Here is a 20359-nt window from a genome sequence, read left to right on the forward strand (position 1 = left end):
TCCAGGCTGACTCTATTGCAGTACAGAGGAAGTATTCCATTGTCCAAGGCACAATCTTTTAGGTGAAATGCAAGACTGAAGTTCTGCCCATCTGTTCTGGTGAAGGTTGAAGACTCTCGAGCATTACTTGAAGAAAGTGCATGAAGATCTTCTAGATCCTGGTCCATGTGTCTCTGCCAACTAATGTAACACAAAATAGATTAACAGGCAGTTCATGTCAAACCTTTTGATGTCATCAATTGTTGTACAGTTGTAATAATAACTGGATTTCCATAAGAGACAGCATAGTGTAAACAACGTATCCCATGTGTGGTCACATTGATACAATTTCCCACAGGAAATGGTTGTGCTGGTATGTTCATAATCCAGCAGACCATGAGGCCATAAGAAGTAGGAGCAAAAGTAGGCCATTTGGCCTATCGAGACTGCTCTGCCATTCAATGAGATCATGGCTGATCTGATAATCCTTAAATCCACTTTCCTGCCTTTTCCCCATAATCATTAATTCCCTTACTGATTTAAAATCTGTCTATCTCAGTCTTGAATATACTTAATGACCCAGTCTCTACAGCCCCCTGCAGTGAAGAATTCCACAGATTCAATAGCCCCTGAGAGAAGAAATTCCTCCTCATCTCTGTCTTAAATGGGAGACCCTTTACTCTGAGATTATGTCCTCAGGCCTAGACTCTCCCACAAAGGGAAACAACCTCTCAGCATCTACCCAGTCAAGCCCCCCAAGAATCTAAACTCCAATGAAAATCCCTCCATACCCAGGATCAACCTAGTGAACCTTCTCTGGACTGCCTCCAATGCCAGTATATCTTTCCTTAGATAAGGGGACCAAAACTGTTCACAGTATTCTAGGTGTGGTCTAACTAGTGCCTAGTATAGTTTTAGCAAGACTTCCCTATTTTTATTCTCCATTCCCTTTGAAATAAAGGACCAACAATCCATTTGTCTTCCCTATTACCTGCTGAACTTGTATGCTAGCTTTTTGTGATTCATTGCCGAGGACCCCCAAATCCCCCTGTGCTACAGCTTTCTGCAGTCTTTCTCCATTTAAATAATATTCAGCTCCTCTATTCTTCCTGCCAAAGTGCGTAACCTCACATTTTCCCACATTATATTCCATTTGCCAAGTTTTTGCCAAATCACTTAACCTGTCTATCCCTCTGTAGATTTTTTGTGTCGTCCTCACCACTTGTCTTCCCACCTATTTTTGTATCATCCGCAAACTTGGCGATAGTACATTCACTTCCCTCATCTAAGTCATTAATATATATTGTAAATAATTGTGGCCCCAGCACTGATCCCTGTGGTACTCCACTAGTTACAGGTTGCCATCCTGAAAATGCCTTCCTTATCCCAACTCTCTGCCATCTATTAGTTAGCCAATCCTCTATCCATGCTAATATACTACCCCCAAAACTCATCTTATTATGTAGCCTTATGCGTGGTACCTTATTGGACACCTTTTGGAAATCCAAATATATTACATCTACTGGTTCTCCTTTATCTATCCTGCTTGTTACCTCCTCAAAGAATTTAATAAGTTTGTCAGGCATAATTTCCCCTTCATGAAGCCATGCTGACTCTGCTTGATTATATTATGCATTTCTAAATGCTCTGCCATTACATCCTTTATAATAGACTCTAACATTTTCTCAATCACAGATGTTAAGCAAACTGGCCTATAGTTACCTGCTTTTTGTCTCCCTCCTTTTTTGATTAAGTATGTTACATTGGCAGTTTTCCAATCCTTTGAGACTTTTCCAAAATCTAAGGGTTCTTGGAAGATTGCTACCAGTGCATCCACTATCTCTGTAGCTACTTCCTTTACTATCCCAGGATGCAACCCATCAGGTCCAGAGGACATATCAGCCTTTAGCTCCATTAGTTTCCCTAGTACTTTTTCTCTAGTGAAAGTTATTCTATTTATTTCCCCATCCCCTTTCGCCCCTTGATTATTTAGTATTTTTGGAATGTTATTAGTGTCTTCTGCCATGAAGACTGATGCAAAGTATTTATTCAACTCCTCTGCCATTTCCTGGTTCCTCATTATTATTTCCCCAGCCTCATTCTCTAAGGGGCCTATGTTCACTGTGGCCTCTCCTTTTTTATATATTTAAAGAAGCTCTTACTGTCTGTTTTTATATTACTTGCTAGTTTATCATCAAAGTTTATTTTCTCCTTTATTATTTATTTGGTCATCTTTTGTTGCTCTTTAAAGCTTTTCCAATCCTCTGGCTTACCACTAATCTTTGTCATATTGTATGTTTTTTCTTTCAATTTGCTATTATCCTGAACTTCCTTGGTTAACCATGGTTGGTTTATCCCCTCCCTAGAATCCTTCTTCCTCACTGGGATATATCTTTGTTGTGAGTAATAAACTATTTTCTTAAACGTCTGCCATTGTTCGTCAACCATATTTTTTGCTAAACTCCTTTCCCAGTCCACTCAACTCTACCCTCGTTCCTTTGTAATTACCCTTATTTAAGTTTAGCACAGTTGTTTCCGACCTAAGTTCCTCACTCTCAAACTGAATGCTAAATTCTACCATGTTATGGTCACTGTTTCCAAGGGGGTCCTTTACTCTGAGATAATTTATTAAACCTGCCTCATTACACATTACCAGGTCCAAAATAGCCTGATCCCTGGTTGGACCCACAACATATTGTTCTCGGAAACTGTCCGAATATACTTTACGAATTCTTGCTTGTGGCTACCTCTGCCAATTTGATTTGATCAGGTCTGTAAAGTTGCTTTTTGCGAAATACACCACATATAGTACAAAGAAACACAATTTTCTTTGGAAAAGAATGGTTCCAATGTCTTTGTTCTGCTATTGGACCCACAGATAATTATACTATTTGTGTGAAGTGCGAAGAGCTCATGGAATTCTTTGTCACTTTGTCACTAATTTGATCAACTGCCTCTGTCACTTCTTTTCCTTTCCTTAGTCCACTGGGCCAAATGTTTCTGCCCTAGAATAGGCGGCCTAAGTAATGACACAAATAGGTGATCAGAAGCTCATCTCAGGGTTAAATAAGACACCAAGGTTGCAAACCGACTATTTTGATCTTAGACTGTTGCCAGGGAGAGGGATGGGGTTGGTAGCTGGAGAACAGAGTTCCAAAACTGCAAACAGTTTGAGAAAGACAAGGAGGATAGTTTACCTTTATGACAGTCAAATAGGATGTCATATGTGACTTTGATAAGAGCCGTCTCAGTACTCTGGCAGGGCTGGAAAGGTGATTGGAGGGATTCAAACATAGTTTCAGGAAAGATGGGCACGGATTTGGGAGGCGGCAAGACGTTCCACAACTTTGGAGAGGAAAGGAATGTTGGAGATGGCATAGTAGTTTTCAAGAAAGATGGGGTCAAGCATTGGTTTTTTGAGGGGAGGAGTGATGATGGCAGATTTAAAGGAGAGAAGGCAGCAACAACTGAAAAGAAATAATCTTTAACAAAAACAGAATTACCTGGAAAAACTCAGCAGGTCTGGCAGCATCGGTGGAGAAGAAAAGAGTTGACGTTTCGAGTCCTCATGACCCTTCAACAGAAGGTTGCTGTTCTGTTGAAGGGTCATGAGGACTCGAAACGTCAACTCTTATCTTCTCCGCCGATGCTGCCAGACCTGCTGAGTTTTTCCAGGTAATTCTGTTTTTGTTTTGGATTTCCAGCATCCGCAGTTTTTTGTTTTTATCTCTGTGTTTTAATCTTTAACAATATCGGTTGACATGGGGACGAAGATCTAATTATGTTTTATAACACTCCTGTGAGGCACCTTGGGATGTTTTACTATTGCTAAAGATTCTATACAAATGCAAGTGTTGTTGTGATTAAAAACGCATTAAATCCTCTAGAAAGTGGGAGTATTCCCTATATTTTTGCACAAGCTTATCATGCCTGAGGGATTTAGATATAAAGTACAGATTTTCTTAAAAATTCCTAACACAAATTCTGTTTTTGGAAATAAATGCCGTAGACTGGTGGATGCACAGTAGAAATACTATAATCTAGCCAAGCCAATTACTATAAAATAAACCAAAATATATACAATAGTATAAAGTATCACAGAGAAGCATAAGAACATAAGAAATAGGAGCAGAAGTAGACCATTCGGCCCTCCAATTCTGCTCTGCAATCCAATATGATCATGGCTGATCTTCTGTCTCAACTCCATGTGGGAGACTACATTTCTATTGAGAGTGTGGTGTAATGTATAAACATAGCATTGGGTTTCCCACTGTATTAAGAAGTTAATAGGAAATACCTGTTCTGCAGTTTGATGTTTTAGTTATCTACTAAGTGATGTTTAGTTGATATTGATTTTAGTTTGTTACAGTTAAAGTTTTAAAACATGAAACCTTGTCATGCGATTCTGTGTTGGTCGCTGGGAAATTCTTATCGATTTTTAATAGTTATCAATCTCTCTGGGGATTGTAACATTATACATTAACAATTTAAATAAAGCACTGGATTTCAGTCTAAGATCAAACTATCTGGTATAAATCCTAATCTTGCAACTTTTTCTACAATTTTGTAAATTTTGTTGAAAAAAGTCATTGTGGTTATTTTACCAAACTAATAACCCAGAGGCCTAAAGTAATGATCCAGAGGCATGAGCTCAATTTCCACCATGGCAGCTGGAGAATTTAAATTCAGGTAACTAAAGACATTTTTAATAAAAAAGCTGGCATCAGTAATGATAACCATCAAAGTGTCAGATTGTTCTAAAAATCCAGCTGGTTGACAAATGCCCTTTTGGAATCTGCTGACCCTCCTAGTCTGACCTACACGTGACTCCAGACCAACAGAAATATCGTTCAGTCTTAAGTGCCTTCAGATATGGCTGAGCAAGCCATTCAGTTGTACCAAACTACCATGCTTGCAGCAGTTCAAGAATGTGCTGCACCATCCCCCTCCCAAGGGGTATTAGGGACGGGCAATATTTGCCCACACCCCAAGAATGAACTAAAAAAATAAGACAGTACTGTTGCACCACACATAATGTGTGACTGTTCATCCTCAGTCATCAAAATCAGGGTGATCACATTTCTAACAGCCTTAAACATGAAAGTTGATGTGGCTACATCTTTGTAATGACGTATACACCTCCACAGCTCAATCTCTGCTGACTTTAAAGACTCTGGCATGTTGGGGAGGGTGGAGAGAGGTGTGGTACCTGCATGTTTACAACTGTTACCACTGGCAAAAACAGCTATCCAATGCACCAATCACATTATGACTGTAGATGTGATGGTCATATTCTTTGAACATTTCACAAATTGCATTGATAAAAAAGGTTTTCAGGAGTTTCACCATCTTAGATACTGTCAGGTGAATAATCTTTTCACAAATAAATACATGGCACATGCCTTGACAACAGAACTGCTTTAAAACGTCACACTGCATGAACTGTCTGTTCAGCATACGATGGATCTTACCAAAACTGTTAATTTGTTTGATTATTACCGTATGGATTGTGTGTGTCTCAGTGTCAGTGTTTGTATGTGATCAGTCAAGCTAGGTGAATATCAGTCCCACCTGATATTGCATGTTTTGTATTTGTCTCAGTGCTAACTCCTATTCATATACAGTACAGCTTGTTAGAATTCAGGCATTGCGACTTATAAATAAAAGGAGTTTGCACAAACCATTCACACAATATTTGAAAAGCTGAGTTGAAGTAAATCGCTCCTGTCAGGATCATTTCCCTTATTACTCTGTAAATATGTGCATTACTTGTCTCTGTTATTCTATTACTGCCCTTTGCCAGTATGATCAATTACTATAGCCAAAACATAAAGAATAAAAAATGAGAAAAGACATTCTGTCTACCAACTTCAATCCTTCCATGTACAATACCTTGACCCATGGCATTGACCCTACTCATTTTATATCCTGAGGAAATAATCTGCATGTTTTTCCTCTGCTTTCCAGAAAGTAAATTGAGCAAAACTCAGAACATAAATTGATTCAACTTATTGGGTGAACAGGCCAGGTCTCTTTTTTTTTCTAGAAAGGGGAAAAATGATGGGTGATCTGATAGAGGTTTAAGATTATGAAAGAGTTTTGTAGGGAGATGTAGAGAAGATGTTTCTGCTTGCAGGCAAGACCAGCGCTAGGGAGCATAAATATAAGATAATAAATCCAATAAGAAATTTGAGGGAAATTTCTTTACCCAGCGAGTGGTGACAATGTGGAACTTGCTACCACAGGAATAAGTTTAGACAAATAACACAGATGCATTTAGGGGGAAGCTAGATACGCACATGAGGAAGAAAGGAATAGAAAGATATATTGCTGGGGGTTAGACAAGAAAGGGAGGGAGAGGGTTCATGTGAAATGTAAACCTTGACCAACAGGCAGAATGGCCTGTTTCTGTGAAGTAAATACATTATAACTCTGCATTTTATGTTTAATGATGTATTTCTGATTTTATTCTCTCTTTTAAAGAAAACTTTGTATATTAGGAAGTTTCAACTATCAATCAAGCCTCATATCCTGCATTATTCATTCTCCACCAGTTCATGTTCTTACCATGATATTTCCATGATCTTGGCGAGCCCTGCATCAGGGAGCATGTTGGGAATTTGCATTCACATCTGATACATGGTGCTGATTAAAATGAATAAATGGAAATCATGGAGGTTATGAATTGGACTCACCACGTGCATGTCCCGTTTACAAAGCTCTGTGTTAGAAGTGCCAAAAATGAAAATGTACCCCCTGGGTACAGGGGTTTTCAGAAGGCATCAAATAAATTTGGGCTTGCAGAGTTTGTAACCCTTATGCAATTATGGCAACTGGATTGAAAACTAGCTTGGCAATAAGAAGCAGAAAATGATCAATGGAAAGTGAGTATGCTGTGCAGGGCAGTGGGAGTGGAGTTTCACAGGACTGATCTGTATCTCAGCTCTTCACATTCGGAAATGACTTGGAGAAAAGTCCTTGTAATAATGTTACAACATTTGCTGCAATTGCCAAGCTATGTATCTGAGTGACCAGTTACAGGGATTTGGATCAGATCAATAGCCAAGCTGAGCAAAATCAGATTTCAGTGTCAATAAACAAGATGCGGGGATATAAACCTTTAAAGGTGGGAGTGCGTGTAGAAAAGTACCAACATTTTCAGCATTTTGTATATAGAGACCTTAAATACAAAAACATGGAGGCAATCTTAAATTTGTTCAAGACACTGGCCCAGAAGTAAATGTAGCTCCATCCACTCCATTATTGGAAATGATTTTAGAGTCATGGTAGAGGTCCAGCAAAAGCTTACCAAGAATGCAAGCTTATAGTTATCGAGAGCTAGAAAATCTGGAGCTTTTTCACTGCATTAGAAATTAAAAGTGAATCTAAAAGACATTTTCAAATTAGGAAAGGTTTTAAAAGGGTGTAATAGGGAAAGAATGAGCATGTTTATTCCCAGGAGTTGAGACGATTTCTGGGTCCTAACCTCACACACATCTGCATTGTGTCCTCTGGACTGATCTTCTGAGAGAAGGCCTCCTAATTGGCCTCCTCTGCATCCGCCATGCAGTTAAGGATGTTGGGAGGTTCCTGAGCTGCAGGCTGAAGCAGAGAGCCCACAGCTTTGGACAGCTGGCAGCCCTGCTGGGAGAGGTGGGCACTGTTCAGGCATTAAGGAGAGCACGAGAGCACCTCAAAATGGAGCTGCCTTTGGGAGGATGGATAAAATTGTAAAACTGAGTAGGGACAAAGCTCTTGGCCCCTCAAAGCAGAGGGTAAACCCCATTGGAGGATTTGTTTGGGCCACATATGTGGCCTATGTGTGGCCATGACACTGGGTCATGGAGCTTCTGGCTCAGATGGCCACCAGCCTGAATGTGCGAGGGGGTGGGGGCTGGGGTCACCTCCACAGAACTGCCAGGTTCAGCACTCAGCAGGAGTCTACTCTGACACTAGAAAGATCCCATGGAGTCTCCCCTACCACCCTTATTAGGCACTTAACTGAGCATTATTGGCTACCAACCTCTACCTGACAGTTAGCCAGTGCCAATGTTTACGCCCTAAAGCAAGATTGCCCAGAGGCAGGAACACGTCAGCCCACCGATCTGATACTCTAATCTCTAATTTGCATCTGGTTCATCTTCAAACTGTCCTGCACGGGACCAGGAGGACTCAGGCCATTATTTCTATAGGCTTTCAAATTGCAAATAGTGGGCGTAGATAAAGAATTATCACAGAAAGAATAAAGGGGGAGGCACAAAGATTTCTTTTCACAGAAAAGACTATTAGAATGTTTTACTGCAGGTGACTATTGAGGCAAAGAATAATAGCATTTAAAATGGAGTAGGGTAAGTATTGAAAAGAAAAAACATGAGATTATATAAGAAAAAAGGAAATCATATTGGAGGAGGTATCTCCTTGGACTGAATAGCCTCTTTTGTGCTGTAAATGCCATCATTTACTGAATGAACCAATGTCTGGTTAGAATGGAATTAAGTGCTCTGTGGATGAGCTTGAATTGAGATGATCAAATGCTTCACGAAAAATGACTGCCGTTGATATAAAGGAAATGTTAGGGTTGATCAATTGAGGTATAAATGTAGGTTGATATTAAAGCACTTTGCTCAAATATCTTTGACAGTGAGAAATTTGCAAAAATAGGCTTGTTATTTAATTAAGTAGGCAGGAGCCCAAATTGGGGGAAGATTATGCATTCCCCGGAAGGAGTAGAGTTGATGGCTCAATGACCTTTCCTCATTCCATACTTTTCGACAATATTTTCTGCTGTTCCCTTCCAGCTCTTCCTTATACTTTGTATTGAAGTACAATCATTTTTATAGGCATTCCACAATCCGATACAGAAAAATGTTTAGCATTTTTTATTTCATGCATGACTGTATTTTAAACAATCAAAAGAAATGTTTCATACTAAGTTTTAAGTCCCTCTACTTTGAAAGAAGCTAACTGTATTTTACAGTACACAGCAGTTAATAAAAATGTCCTTTTGCAGGAACATTTACTCAGACATAACTTATTACACCTAATCTCCATAACGAGTTGAATTTTTTTTGGCAGTCATTCCCATTACAAGGGTCTCTCAGTGTTAAAAGTTACAAACTTAGACTCAAAGTTTTCTGTGCAAATGTTGCAGCAATGTCTTATAAGAAACCCACTTAATCTTTTTCCCTAGAACAAATACAGTCTTAAATTGAATTGTTGAGTCTCATTCAGACATTTCGGCCATCCTGTGTTGCAGTACATTCTGAAAAAATCCACCTGGTGGAGAGAGGAAGAAAAGTCTAATTAAACTGTGCAGGGCGATGTTTGATACTGTGACCAAGTGGCTATTATAAATGAGTCTTGACAGTGAGCATCAGCAGGCTTTTTGGCAGTGGAATGTCTCACAGCGGAATTGAATTCTGCCTTCACTGGATATCCACATACTTCAAGTAGGGATCATGGTTAGGTGTGGCTACCCTTGCTGATTTTTTTCTTTCCCACAATCTAATTTGGACTCACTGTGGCCAATTGTACTCTTCACTCATATACCAGCTGAGATCAGCTAACTGACCATTACTTGACAATCAAACCTTCTCATCAAATAAATTCATTGAACAACTTGGGAGTTACTAATCTCTGAGTTCCGCTGATATTTATAATTTGTGGAAGCTTTTTATTTCTATAGATGTGCTTTTAAAATTCTTAACATAGTGGAAGAACAGACTGTTTATCATCCACATTACCTGCTTTTTTCATGTTCCTTTATAACTTTCCTCAGCTCCTTTCTCACCTTCTCGCTACACTTTCTACATTCCTCATGTTGAGGTTCGACTCTTGTTTAATGGACTCTCTTATGAAGAAGAAGAATTTCTGAAGTCTGCTTGGAAAGGTACTCTACCTGTCTTCTTCGAAACTCGTTTGAGTTCACACTTTGCCAATGGGATGTTGCATGTGTAGAGTCCAAGGCAACCTCGACACTCTGAGATTCTGTTGCAGGATCTGGATTCAATGTCTGCACAGGTGCTCTGTTGGAACATGATAAACCACAAGCAGTGGGTTGGGAGTTTTGGTGATTAGAATGACAAGATGCTTTTCAGCACCACAGTATCCCTGTGCCTGGTATAACAGATCTTTCCCCATATAAATTAATTCTGGATAGTGATTACAAGCAAGTAATCTGGTCAGCTTTCCTCCCCTTAACCCAGGATGCTGATGGTAATTATAGCATCTTGTCTGTGGCTCAAATTAGAATACAGACCACAGACTGAACCTGAGACCTTTCTAGTCTATATGATATACTGCACTCTACATGGTGTGGTATTTTTTTAAATGGTGAGGAACTTTTAAATGTTGATACTGAGAGAGATTTGGGTTTCCTTATACAAGAAACATAAAAATCACAATTAGGAAGGCAGATGACATGTTGGCTTTATAGCAAGGAGGCTGAGTGTAAGAATAAGGAAGACTTGCTACAATTGTACAGGGCTTTTGTGAGACCAGACCTGAATGCTGTGCACAGTCTTGGTCTCCTTATACAAGGAAGGATATGCTTGCCTTGGAGATGGTACAGTGAAGATTTACTAGATTGGTTCTGGGATGGGAAGGTTGCCCAATGATGAAAGGTTGTGTAGATTGGACCTATATTCTCTGGAGTTTAGAAGAATAAGAGGTATTCTCATTGAAACTTATTTCTGATTATTAGGAGACTTGACAGGATTCTGAGATTCTGAGGAGACTTGACAGGATAGACGCTGAGAGGTCGTTTCCCTTGGCTGGAGAGTCTAGAACTGGGGGTGAAGTGGTGGCAGGTGGTGGGGGCGGGCGGTGCATAGTCTCAAGGTAAGGGGCTGACCATTTAAGACAGAGATGAGGAAGAATTTCTTCATTCAAAGGGTAGTGAATCTTTGGAATTCTCTACCCCAAGGGGCTATGAAGGCTCAGTCATTGAGTATATTTAAAGCTGAGATAGATTTTTGGACTCCAGGGGAATTGAGGGATATCTGGATCAGGTGGAAAAGTGCAATTGAGGTAAAAGATCAGCCATGATTTTAATGAATGGTAGAGTACTCAAGGAGCCAAGAAGAACTCGGAGGAGGTTTGGCCCCCAGACATGCATTGTGCAGGCCCACTGGCATGCTGACACACCCTGCTCCTATTGTTATGTTCCAATGGTGAAATTTATCCACTGAGTCATAAGGTTCAACCAGAGTATAGGAAGCCCTGAACGGGAAAAGGAAAGTTACATATATATATCCATTGTTTTCTCAAAACTGTTAAATACGCAAGAGTGCTGTCATTTCTCATAACTTCGACCACAGCAAAGCATGTAACAAAGAAAAGCATTTCAGTCCATTGGCCTTCTCCTCGCAACAGAACAAGAATAACTGACAGCTTTGGACTGCTTCCCCACCACTCCCCCTGCCAATTTACTTAATCACTTGAAAAAGGTTAATAAGAAATAAATCTTTCAAGAAGGCAAAATCTCCATAAATCCAACGGACCATAAACTTCAAAATAGCAGATAATATATCTGCTATTACAGTCAACATTTTTAGCCCTGACTGATTATACTTCTTACAGTCTCAGCCAGACAGTCATATTGTTCTAGAAAGCATTCGACCATCAACATCGATATTGACTCGGAAATCTTTAATGTATTCTATAACCGGACATCACTTTCTTCAATCAGTGTAGCATTAAATACTTGCAATTGGAAGTGCAGTTTTTATTAACATAAAACAGAATACTCCTTAGGGCATGGCTTATTTCTTCCTACACCAATAGGTGGTGAGGCGAGCTAGCATGCATTCTGCCTTTGTGTGCTGATTTGCTTCTCATTTTCAGCCAACACCACTGGCTAGCAGCAATAGGAAAAAGAGAGACAAATGTGTAAGTCTCTCCCTGTCAGCCCATCCCACTGCAAGTCATCAGCTGTGCCTCCTCGTGTTGACACATGGAAACAAGGTCTCTCACAGTCCCAGGCTAAAGATTCAGAAGAACTTGGAGGAGGTTTGGCCCCCAGACATGCAGTGTGCAGGCCCACTGGCATGTTGTCACACCCTGGCACTCATGAACCAGCAATGGGTGAATAGCTCTACTATCTTGTGACTTACCCTCAGGAGATCTGAAGATTAATGGAATAAACCCTGACAAAAAATCTGGAGTGGAGCCAAAGATGCAACCAAACCAATGCCAAACATGGTGTTTTGTATTCCTCCAGACTCATCAGGGAGGTCAAGAGGGGGGACCCTGACATTTGGACAGTCCAGGGTCTCCATAAATTTTGCCCAGGCTTGTGCCCTTGAGAGGACACTCCAGTTTTGCTGCAGAGCATTAAGATAATATGGGAGACAGCAGTTATAAGTGATAATCCCAACTCGATTGGCATAGAGAACAGGCGCTACAGGTTGTCTCCGATGGTGGGAGGGACCATCGTGTTCCACTGGTCAGCCGCCTACCTCAAGTTAGGTAGCCCCCAACTAGTAAGGCCCTGAACTACCAAGGTCCATCTGCTTCAATGGGTGTGTGGAGCTTAGTGTCTCTTCTCAACCAGTGGACAGAATCCATCGCACCAGGTAAACAAATGAAACAAACAAAAAAAAGAAGATGCCAATTCTTCGATTGGCAAGCTGGAACGTCAGGACCGTGTTTACAGGACTGAAACGCAACTTCTTGTGGTCAATAATGCATGCAAGACAGCTGTGATCGACATGGAAGTTAATAGGATGAACATTTGACATAGCTTTCCTAGAACAGACCAGGCTTGCCAACAGTGGGTAACTGAAAGAAAAACGTTACATGTTCATCTGGCAGGGGAAGAGTTCAGAGGAAAACGTGAGCAAGGTGTAGACTTCACTGTAAGGAACTTGCTACTCTCGAGGTTAGAACCCCCCTACAAAAGGTTCAGAATGTGTTCTCTCCATCCACCTCTCAACTCAAACAGGGCTAGTTAACCTCATGGGTGTCTATGCTCCAAGTGCAGAAGCAAAATGGAATATACTTCGGGACACCATGTGCAATACAGTACTCTCAACATATGAGAAGCAATAGTGGAAAAATACTGACTAGCTCGAGGCTAACATCACTCTGATTGAACCGAGTCATTGAAACCAAGCAGTCTGCTTTCATTAGTTACTAGAGATATTCAAGCGAGAAACCTCTGAATGCACTAAGAGCTACTTGAAGTAAAGTCCTCCGAACTGCTCAGCGGTACACCTGTGACTACTGGTTGCATACAACTCTGAGAATATCCAGATGTTCTTCAACACAGAGAATGTCAGGTATGAAGGGATAAAAAAAGGTAACAAGTCCATCAGCAAAGAAACTGGCTCCCATGAAAACAAAGGCGAGGAGATAATCACTGACTGCAATAAAGAGCTGGAGAGATGGCTGACAGTTTTACTCTAGGGAGAGCACTGTCACTGAGGAAGTTCTGGGCACCATCGAAAGCCTGTCTGTCATGGCAGAGCTAGATATCAAATCCACAGTGCTGGAGCTTAGCAAAGCCATTGACTCGCTTGCCATGGACAAATCTCCAGGTGCTGATGCTATATCACCTGAGCTCAACAAGCACAGGAAACCAGCACTCCTGCAGCATCTGTATGAACTTCTCAGTCATGTGAAGGAAGGGGACAGTGCCCCAGGATATGCGTGATGCAAAGATTGTGACTCTGGACAAGAACAAGGGCAACCGCAGCGATTGCAACAACTATCAAGGCATCTGCCTGCTGAGCATGGTGTGAAAAATATTTGCCCATGTTGCCCTTGTCAGACGGTAGATCCTGGATGAATGTATCTACCCCAAATTCCAGTGTGACTTCAGAACTGGAAGACCCACAATTGACATGAGTTTCTCAGTCTGGCAGTTGTGAGAGAAATGCCATGAACAAAGGAGACCATTATACATTGCCTTCTTCAATCTCACCAAGGCATTCCACCTTGGGCCTGTTTAAGCTGCTGGAGGAAATTGGCTGTCCACTGAAGTTGCTCAGTGTGATCTCCTCTTTCCATGACAACATGATGAGTAAGGTCTGCTATGAAAATGCAACATCGGAACCCTTTGAGATCAGCAGTGGGGTCAAACAAGGTTGTGTACTGCCACCCAGCACTCTTTGGCATAGTCTCTTTGCTGTTGTCATGACCCTTCAGGTCATCTACAGAGGGTTTCTACTTACATTGCAGAACTGACTGAAAGCTGTTCAGCCTTGCTCACCTGAGGTCCAAGACAAAGGTGTACCAAGTCCTCATCAGGGAGTTGGTCTATGCTGACAATGCCACATGAACATTGCATACCAAGGAACACCTGCAGTGGCAAATGGACAGACTCTCTCATGCCTGTAGAGTTTGGTTTGACCATCAACACAGGAAAACAAATGTCCTGGTCTTGGATGTTGCCACACCACCATCTATCAGAATTGACAATGTGACGCTGGAGGTTGTTGATAGATTCATATGTCTAGACTCTACAATCAACAGTAATCTGTCACTTGATGCTGAAATCCACACAGGCATCACAAAAGCTGCTGCTGTTATGTCCCAGCTGATTAAGAGAGTGTGGAACAACAGCAACCTGATTGACAACACTGAATCGTGAGTCTACCAAGCCCGAGTCCTCAGCGCACTCTTCGACGGTGTTGAGACCTGGTCAACATACATGAGGCAGGAGAAAAGACTGAATAGTTTTCATCTTTGCCATTTCAGATGTATCCTCAGCATCTCTTGGCAGGACAAGATCACAAACACAGAGGTTCTGGACCTTGCCAATTCCATCAGCACACACTCATTGGTAAACCAACATTGCCTGCAGAGGCTCGGCCAAGTTCATCAGATGGCTGACGGCCATATACCTGAAGACTAGCTTCACAGTGAACTGGCTACTGGATCATGACCTCTTGTGCATCCTCTGCTACAAGGGCACCTACAAGTGAGATATGAAGATGATGGACATTAACACTAACAACTGGGGAACAGTTGCTGATGGCCATGATCTCTGGAGGCTGACTGTTTGGAAGGGCACTGGAAGAGGTGTGCAGAAACAGAAAGCTCAACTGGTTGAGAAGAGGGCCCAGAGAAAGCAGCAAGCATCCCCATTTCTGACCTTATGACGGAAGGAAGATCATTAATTAACTAGCTGAAGATGGTTGGGCCTAGGACATGACCCTGAGGGACCCCTGCAGCAATGTCCAGGAACTGAGGTGATTGGCCTCCAACAACCACAATCATCTTCCTTTGTGCTAGTTATGACTCCAACCAGCGGAGCGTTTTCCCTGATTCTCATTGACTTCAATTTTGCCAGGGCTTCTTAATGGGTCAAATGCTGCCCTGATGTCAAGGGCAGTCACTGTCACCTCTCCTCTGGAGTTCAGCTCTTCTGTCGATGTTGGACCAAGGCTGTAATGAGGCCTGTAGTTGAATGGCCCTGGCAGAACCCAAATTGAGCATCAGTGAGCAGGCCATTGCTGAGTAAGTGCCACTTGAAAGCACTGTAAGTGACACCTTCCATCGCCTCTGCTGATAGTTGAGAGGAGGCTGATGGGCAGTAATTGGCTGGATTGGATTTGTCCTGTTTTTGTGTACAGGACATACCTGGGCAATTTTCCATGTTGCTTGGTTGATGCCAGTGTTGTAGCTGTACAGGGACAGCTTGGGATGTGGCTTGTTCTGGAGCATAAATCTTCAGTACTATTGCTGGAATATTGTTAGGGACCATAGCTTTTGCAGTATCCAGTGTCTTCAGCCATTTCTTGATATCAAGTGGAATGAACTGAATTGGCTGAAGACTGGCATCTGTGATGCTGGAGACCTCCAGAGGAGGATGAGATGGACCATACACCTGGCACTTCTGGCTGAAGATGATTGCAAATGTTTCAGTCTTGACTTTCGTATGTGTTGCTAGTTAAATATCCTACTGGTATGTACAGTTCCCAACTAAACCTTCTAATGTGTTTAGTTGGCTTTCCACATATGTCATTGCTGATGTGTGAATTATTAACTTCAGTTGCCTCCATGTACACTATTAATCCTGTGATCAGTGAAATGAATCATACACAAAAAGGGAAAGTCAGGCTAAGTATATGCCAGAGATAAAGATAGCACATGGGTCAGATGGAAAGGAATGTCTGGAGAACTAGGGATGCTGAGAGAGGGACAGAAACAGCCCGAAAGAGAAACAAGATATAGACAAAGAGAAGCAAATCTTTGTACATTTCTTCATATGAATACTACAACTAGTTCTGAGGATAATAAGAATATTTTGGATTGCGTAATGAATAAGTTGCCTTTTACACAGGGACATACTGACTGCATAGGAGATAGGGAGATTGAGTGTCCTGGTGAATGGTTTCATAGCACTTCATTATCTTTCTCTGTGAGAATCCTGCATTCTTTTCAGGTGCAAGTTACACTACATTAACATGCCAAGCAGCATTGATGCCAATATCTACTTTTGGAGTGGAGTGAGCACACAGCACTCAGTTATAATACCCATTCCCAATGGGCAGAACATTACCAATCCCATGGAAGTGGCCTTGAAAGCAGGACCAGAAGCAAAATGGAAATGAGTGTGCTCGGTCAGCAGACCATCAGGGGCAGGTAGCCAAGAATTACCAACTCAAGAGACTAATGAGGGAGATGAGGAGGATTCTGTAGGGATCTTCCTGGTGTTGGAACGATCTTCCAAAGAGTGCTGAGCCCGGCAGCTCCATGGAGGCAACCTCCTGCTGACAGGCAGTTAGTGTCACATTTGACACTGAGATCAGCTCCTGACCACATATTCAAACTATCACTAAGACTGCCTATTTCCACTTCTGTAACATCGGACAACTTCACCCATGTCCAATTTATCTGCTATTGAATTCCTCACTCATACCTTTGTTAAAAAAACAACAACCTGCATTTGTAAAGCACCTTTCACCACCACAGAACTTTACATCTAATGAAGTACTATTTTGAAGTGCAGTTACTGTTGGAAATGGGGCAGCCAATTTGTGCACAGCAAGCTCCCATTAGCAGCAATGTGATAATGATCAGATATTCTGCTTATTTTCTGAGGTTGATTGAGGGAAAAACATTGCTCAGGACACTGGGGATAACTCTCCTGCTCTTCTTTGGAATAGCGCCATGGAGCCTTTTATGCCAGCCTGTGAGGGCAGATGGGGCCTCCATTTGACATTTCATCTGTTAGATGGCGCCTCCAACAGTGCAGCACTCCCTCAGTGTTGTATTGAAGTGTCAGCCTTGATTTTAGTGCTCAAGTGCTGGAGTGGAACTCAACCCGCTAACTTTGTGACTCACTTCTTTTTTTGCAAAAATATACTTTATTCATAAAATATCTTCAACCACATTCCAAACCATTTCAAAAACACATTTCAAGGGTACAATCCAGTTCAACTTTTACAAAATGTATCACCAGGTGCATCAGTACAAACAATATTACAATCATTTACAGCCTTTCATTTTGAGCTGTACAGCCCGAGGGGGTTTAAACAGTTCCCAGCCCCTCGGTGCGCTGTGGCAGAAAGACAGCGACCCTTCCCCATTGCGCCTTTGCAGCAGCTGCCCCAAGCTTTAGTGCGTCCCTCAGCACGTAGTCCTGGACTTTGGATTGTGCCAGTCCCCAACACTCGGTCGGGGACAACTCTTTGTGCTGGAAGACCAACAAGTTTCGGGCAGACCAAAGCGCGTCTTTCACCAAGTTGATGATCCTCCAGCTGCAGTTGATGTTTGTCTTGGTGTGTGTCCCTGGGAACAGCCCGTAGAGCACAGAGTCCTGTGTCACAGAACTGCTCGGGATGAACCTCGCCAGAAACCACTGCATCTCTCTCCAGACCTTCTTTGCAAAGGCACAATCCACAAAGAGGTGAACAACGGTCTCTTCCCCACCACAGCCACCTTGAGGGCAACGTGCAGAGGGGGTGAGACTCCTGGCGTGTAGGAAGGATCTGACGGGGAGGGCCTTTCTCACCACCAGCCAAGCCACGTCTTGGTGCTTGTTGGAAAGTTCTGGCAATGAGGCATTCTGCCAAATGACTTTGACAGTCTGCTTGGGGAACCATCCCACAGGATCCACCCTCTCCTTTTCCCTCAGGGCCTCTAAGACGTTACGTGCTGACCACTGCCTGATGGACTTGTGGTCAAAGGTGTTTTTCTGCATAAATTTTTCCACGAGGGACAGGTGGTACGGCACGGTCCAACTACTTGGAGCGTTCCGCGGCAGCGTGGCCAGACCCATCCTTCGCAACACCGGGGACAGGTAGAACCTCAGCACATAGTGACACTTGGTGTTTGAGGTGAGAGTGCTACCCACTGAGCCATTCACTCTGGAGGGTGTCAGTAACACTGAGGCTTAAACCTGTTTCAATTCATATCCTATGTTAGTTTGTCTCTGACTTGACATTAAGTGAAAAAATAAAATTTCATATAATTTCCAGTTGCTGATTAAAGGGGAAGGGTTAACATATGATTATGGTCACTGTTTAAAAATAAGGGGTCACCCATTTAAGACAGAGATAAGGAAACATTTTTTCCCTCAGAGGGTTTGAGATTTTGGAACTCTCTTCCTCAAACGGCAGAATCTTTGAATATCTTTACGGCAGAGGTAGATAGATCCTTGATAAGCAAAGGGGTGAAAGCTTATCAGGGGTAGGCGGGAATATGTAGTTGAGGTTAAAATTAGATCAGCCATGATCTTATTAACTGATAGAGCAGGCTCGAGGGGTCGAGTGGCCTACTACTGCCCCTAATTCATATGTTTGCATGTAAATCAACTGTGTAACAAAGAGACTTAACAACTGATTGACAAATCAAGATAAAATTGATGTCAGGTGACTGTTCTTAACACGCTACAGGTTTGGGTTCACATTCGACCCGGACATGAGGTGTCAGCTGTGGCTCAGTCCATAGCACCCTCGCCTTTGACTCAGAGGGTTGTGGGTTCATGTCTCACTCCCGGAAACCAAGAACTGTGATTGTACTCGAAAGAGTTGTAATCTGTGACTGTTGATAACTCGAAAGAGTTTCGACCCGGACATCAAGTTGCCAATACAAAATGCAAATTCCTGTCCCTTGTTAAATAGCCCAAAGTTGATGCATTATTTCACCATTGCTTCCCAAACTGCCTACTACCTTAAGTTAATCAGGCCCTAAACAGCATCAAATGCACCAAACTGAACATCTGTAAAGAGAAACATCTCTTATTTCTATAACACCAGGTTGTCCAACAGTGTATATTAAGGAAGGATTTTTTTAAGACCTCATTCACCCTGTTGGCGAGACACAAAAGTTTATTATGTTTCTTACCTCAAGTTCCCCACCTTTCTCAATGCAGCACTCGCTCAGTGCTACATTGGAGGTTATGTGATCAACTTCTAGTCACATTAAGCAAGAAAAACAAAGGTAATAATAAAAGTATGTTTAATTGTACAGCTAATTTTATATAGAAAAAATACTTGTGCTATGAGGATCTGTGGAACCTTCATAACACAGCAGCAAAAAGGTTGAGAACTTTTTGTCTAACCAAGGCTCGATATAAATTTAACATTACTTCCTTGTTATTGTATTCCATTCCTTTAGAAATAAATCTCAGTACTTAGTTTGTACACTTTATAACCTTATCGGCTTTCATCGCTACCTTACATACAGGATTTGTATTCCTAGATCTCTGCTCTGCTATTTCATCCAGTTATTTTACCTTGTAAAGAATAAGCTAGGTGCTTGTATTTGAATGCAACAGCTTTGATCCTTCTTCAAACTGCATTGCCTGACCCATGATTTTCTGTCTATTTATTTGTGTATTCTGGGCTTTGTGATTGAAGTTAGGCAGTTTTCTGCCTATGGGCCTGACGTTAAACCCGTATGACCATTTCAGAAAGAAAAAAAGTGAAAACCAACACGAGAAGTTGGCCTCTTTGTTTAAGATGTAAGTTCAGCTTCACAGCTGTTGCTGTTACATCACCTGAAGGTGATCTTGCATTACGTGCAAAATGCTGAATGCACACCAGCGAGGGCGTAGTTATTACTGATATTCTAACTCAAGGTGTGTAGGATAATTGTTGTAAACTGCCAAGACTATCTGAACCCAGAGATAATTCAGTTTACAGGAGCAAATGACACTATTAACTTGAAAATGAAGAATAAGGGTTTTTTTTTTAGACACTGCAGGGTGTCACACTCCTCCTGGGCCTCAGGGTCATATCTCTATCGTCTCCAAAACTGATGCAAACCTGAACCTCCAGAGGCCAATAAATGATGGAAAGCATCTCTGTCAGAGATGAACCCATGTCTTACCAGTTCTTGGCTAGGTCAGAAGGAAAAAGGAGAGAAATTACTTTAAACACTTCAAACGGTAAAACAAACCTCAGTGCAAGTTAATGTAGTTTGCATA

The 20359-nt window shown here is 41.8% G+C and overlaps 1 protein-coding gene across 1 annotated transcript in view; it reads right to left on the minus strand.

Moving 5' to 3' along the window:
* Positions 1 to 8843: 8843 nt before the first annotated feature.
* LOC144696668 (uncharacterized) overlaps positions 8844 to 20359 on the minus strand; it is a 132671-nt gene continuing 121155 nt past the window's right edge. Inside the window, exons 19-20 of the mRNA XM_078568239.1 lie at positions 9878 to 10004; positions 8844 to 9255 (exon numbers count right to left, since the gene is read on the minus strand). Of these exons, the coding sequence (XP_078424365.1) occupies positions 9166 to 9255; positions 9878 to 10004 (217 nt within the window). The 3' untranslated portion in view covers positions 8844 to 9165. The remainder of the gene's footprint in view (positions 9256 to 9877; positions 10005 to 20359) is intronic.

The sequence above is a fragment of the Cetorhinus maximus genome, chromosome 22 (genome assembly GCF_964194155.1).
Source record: "Cetorhinus maximus chromosome 22, sCetMax3.hap1.1, whole genome shotgun sequence".
Taxonomy (NCBI): domain Eukaryota; kingdom Metazoa; phylum Chordata; class Chondrichthyes; order Lamniformes; family Cetorhinidae; genus Cetorhinus; species Cetorhinus maximus.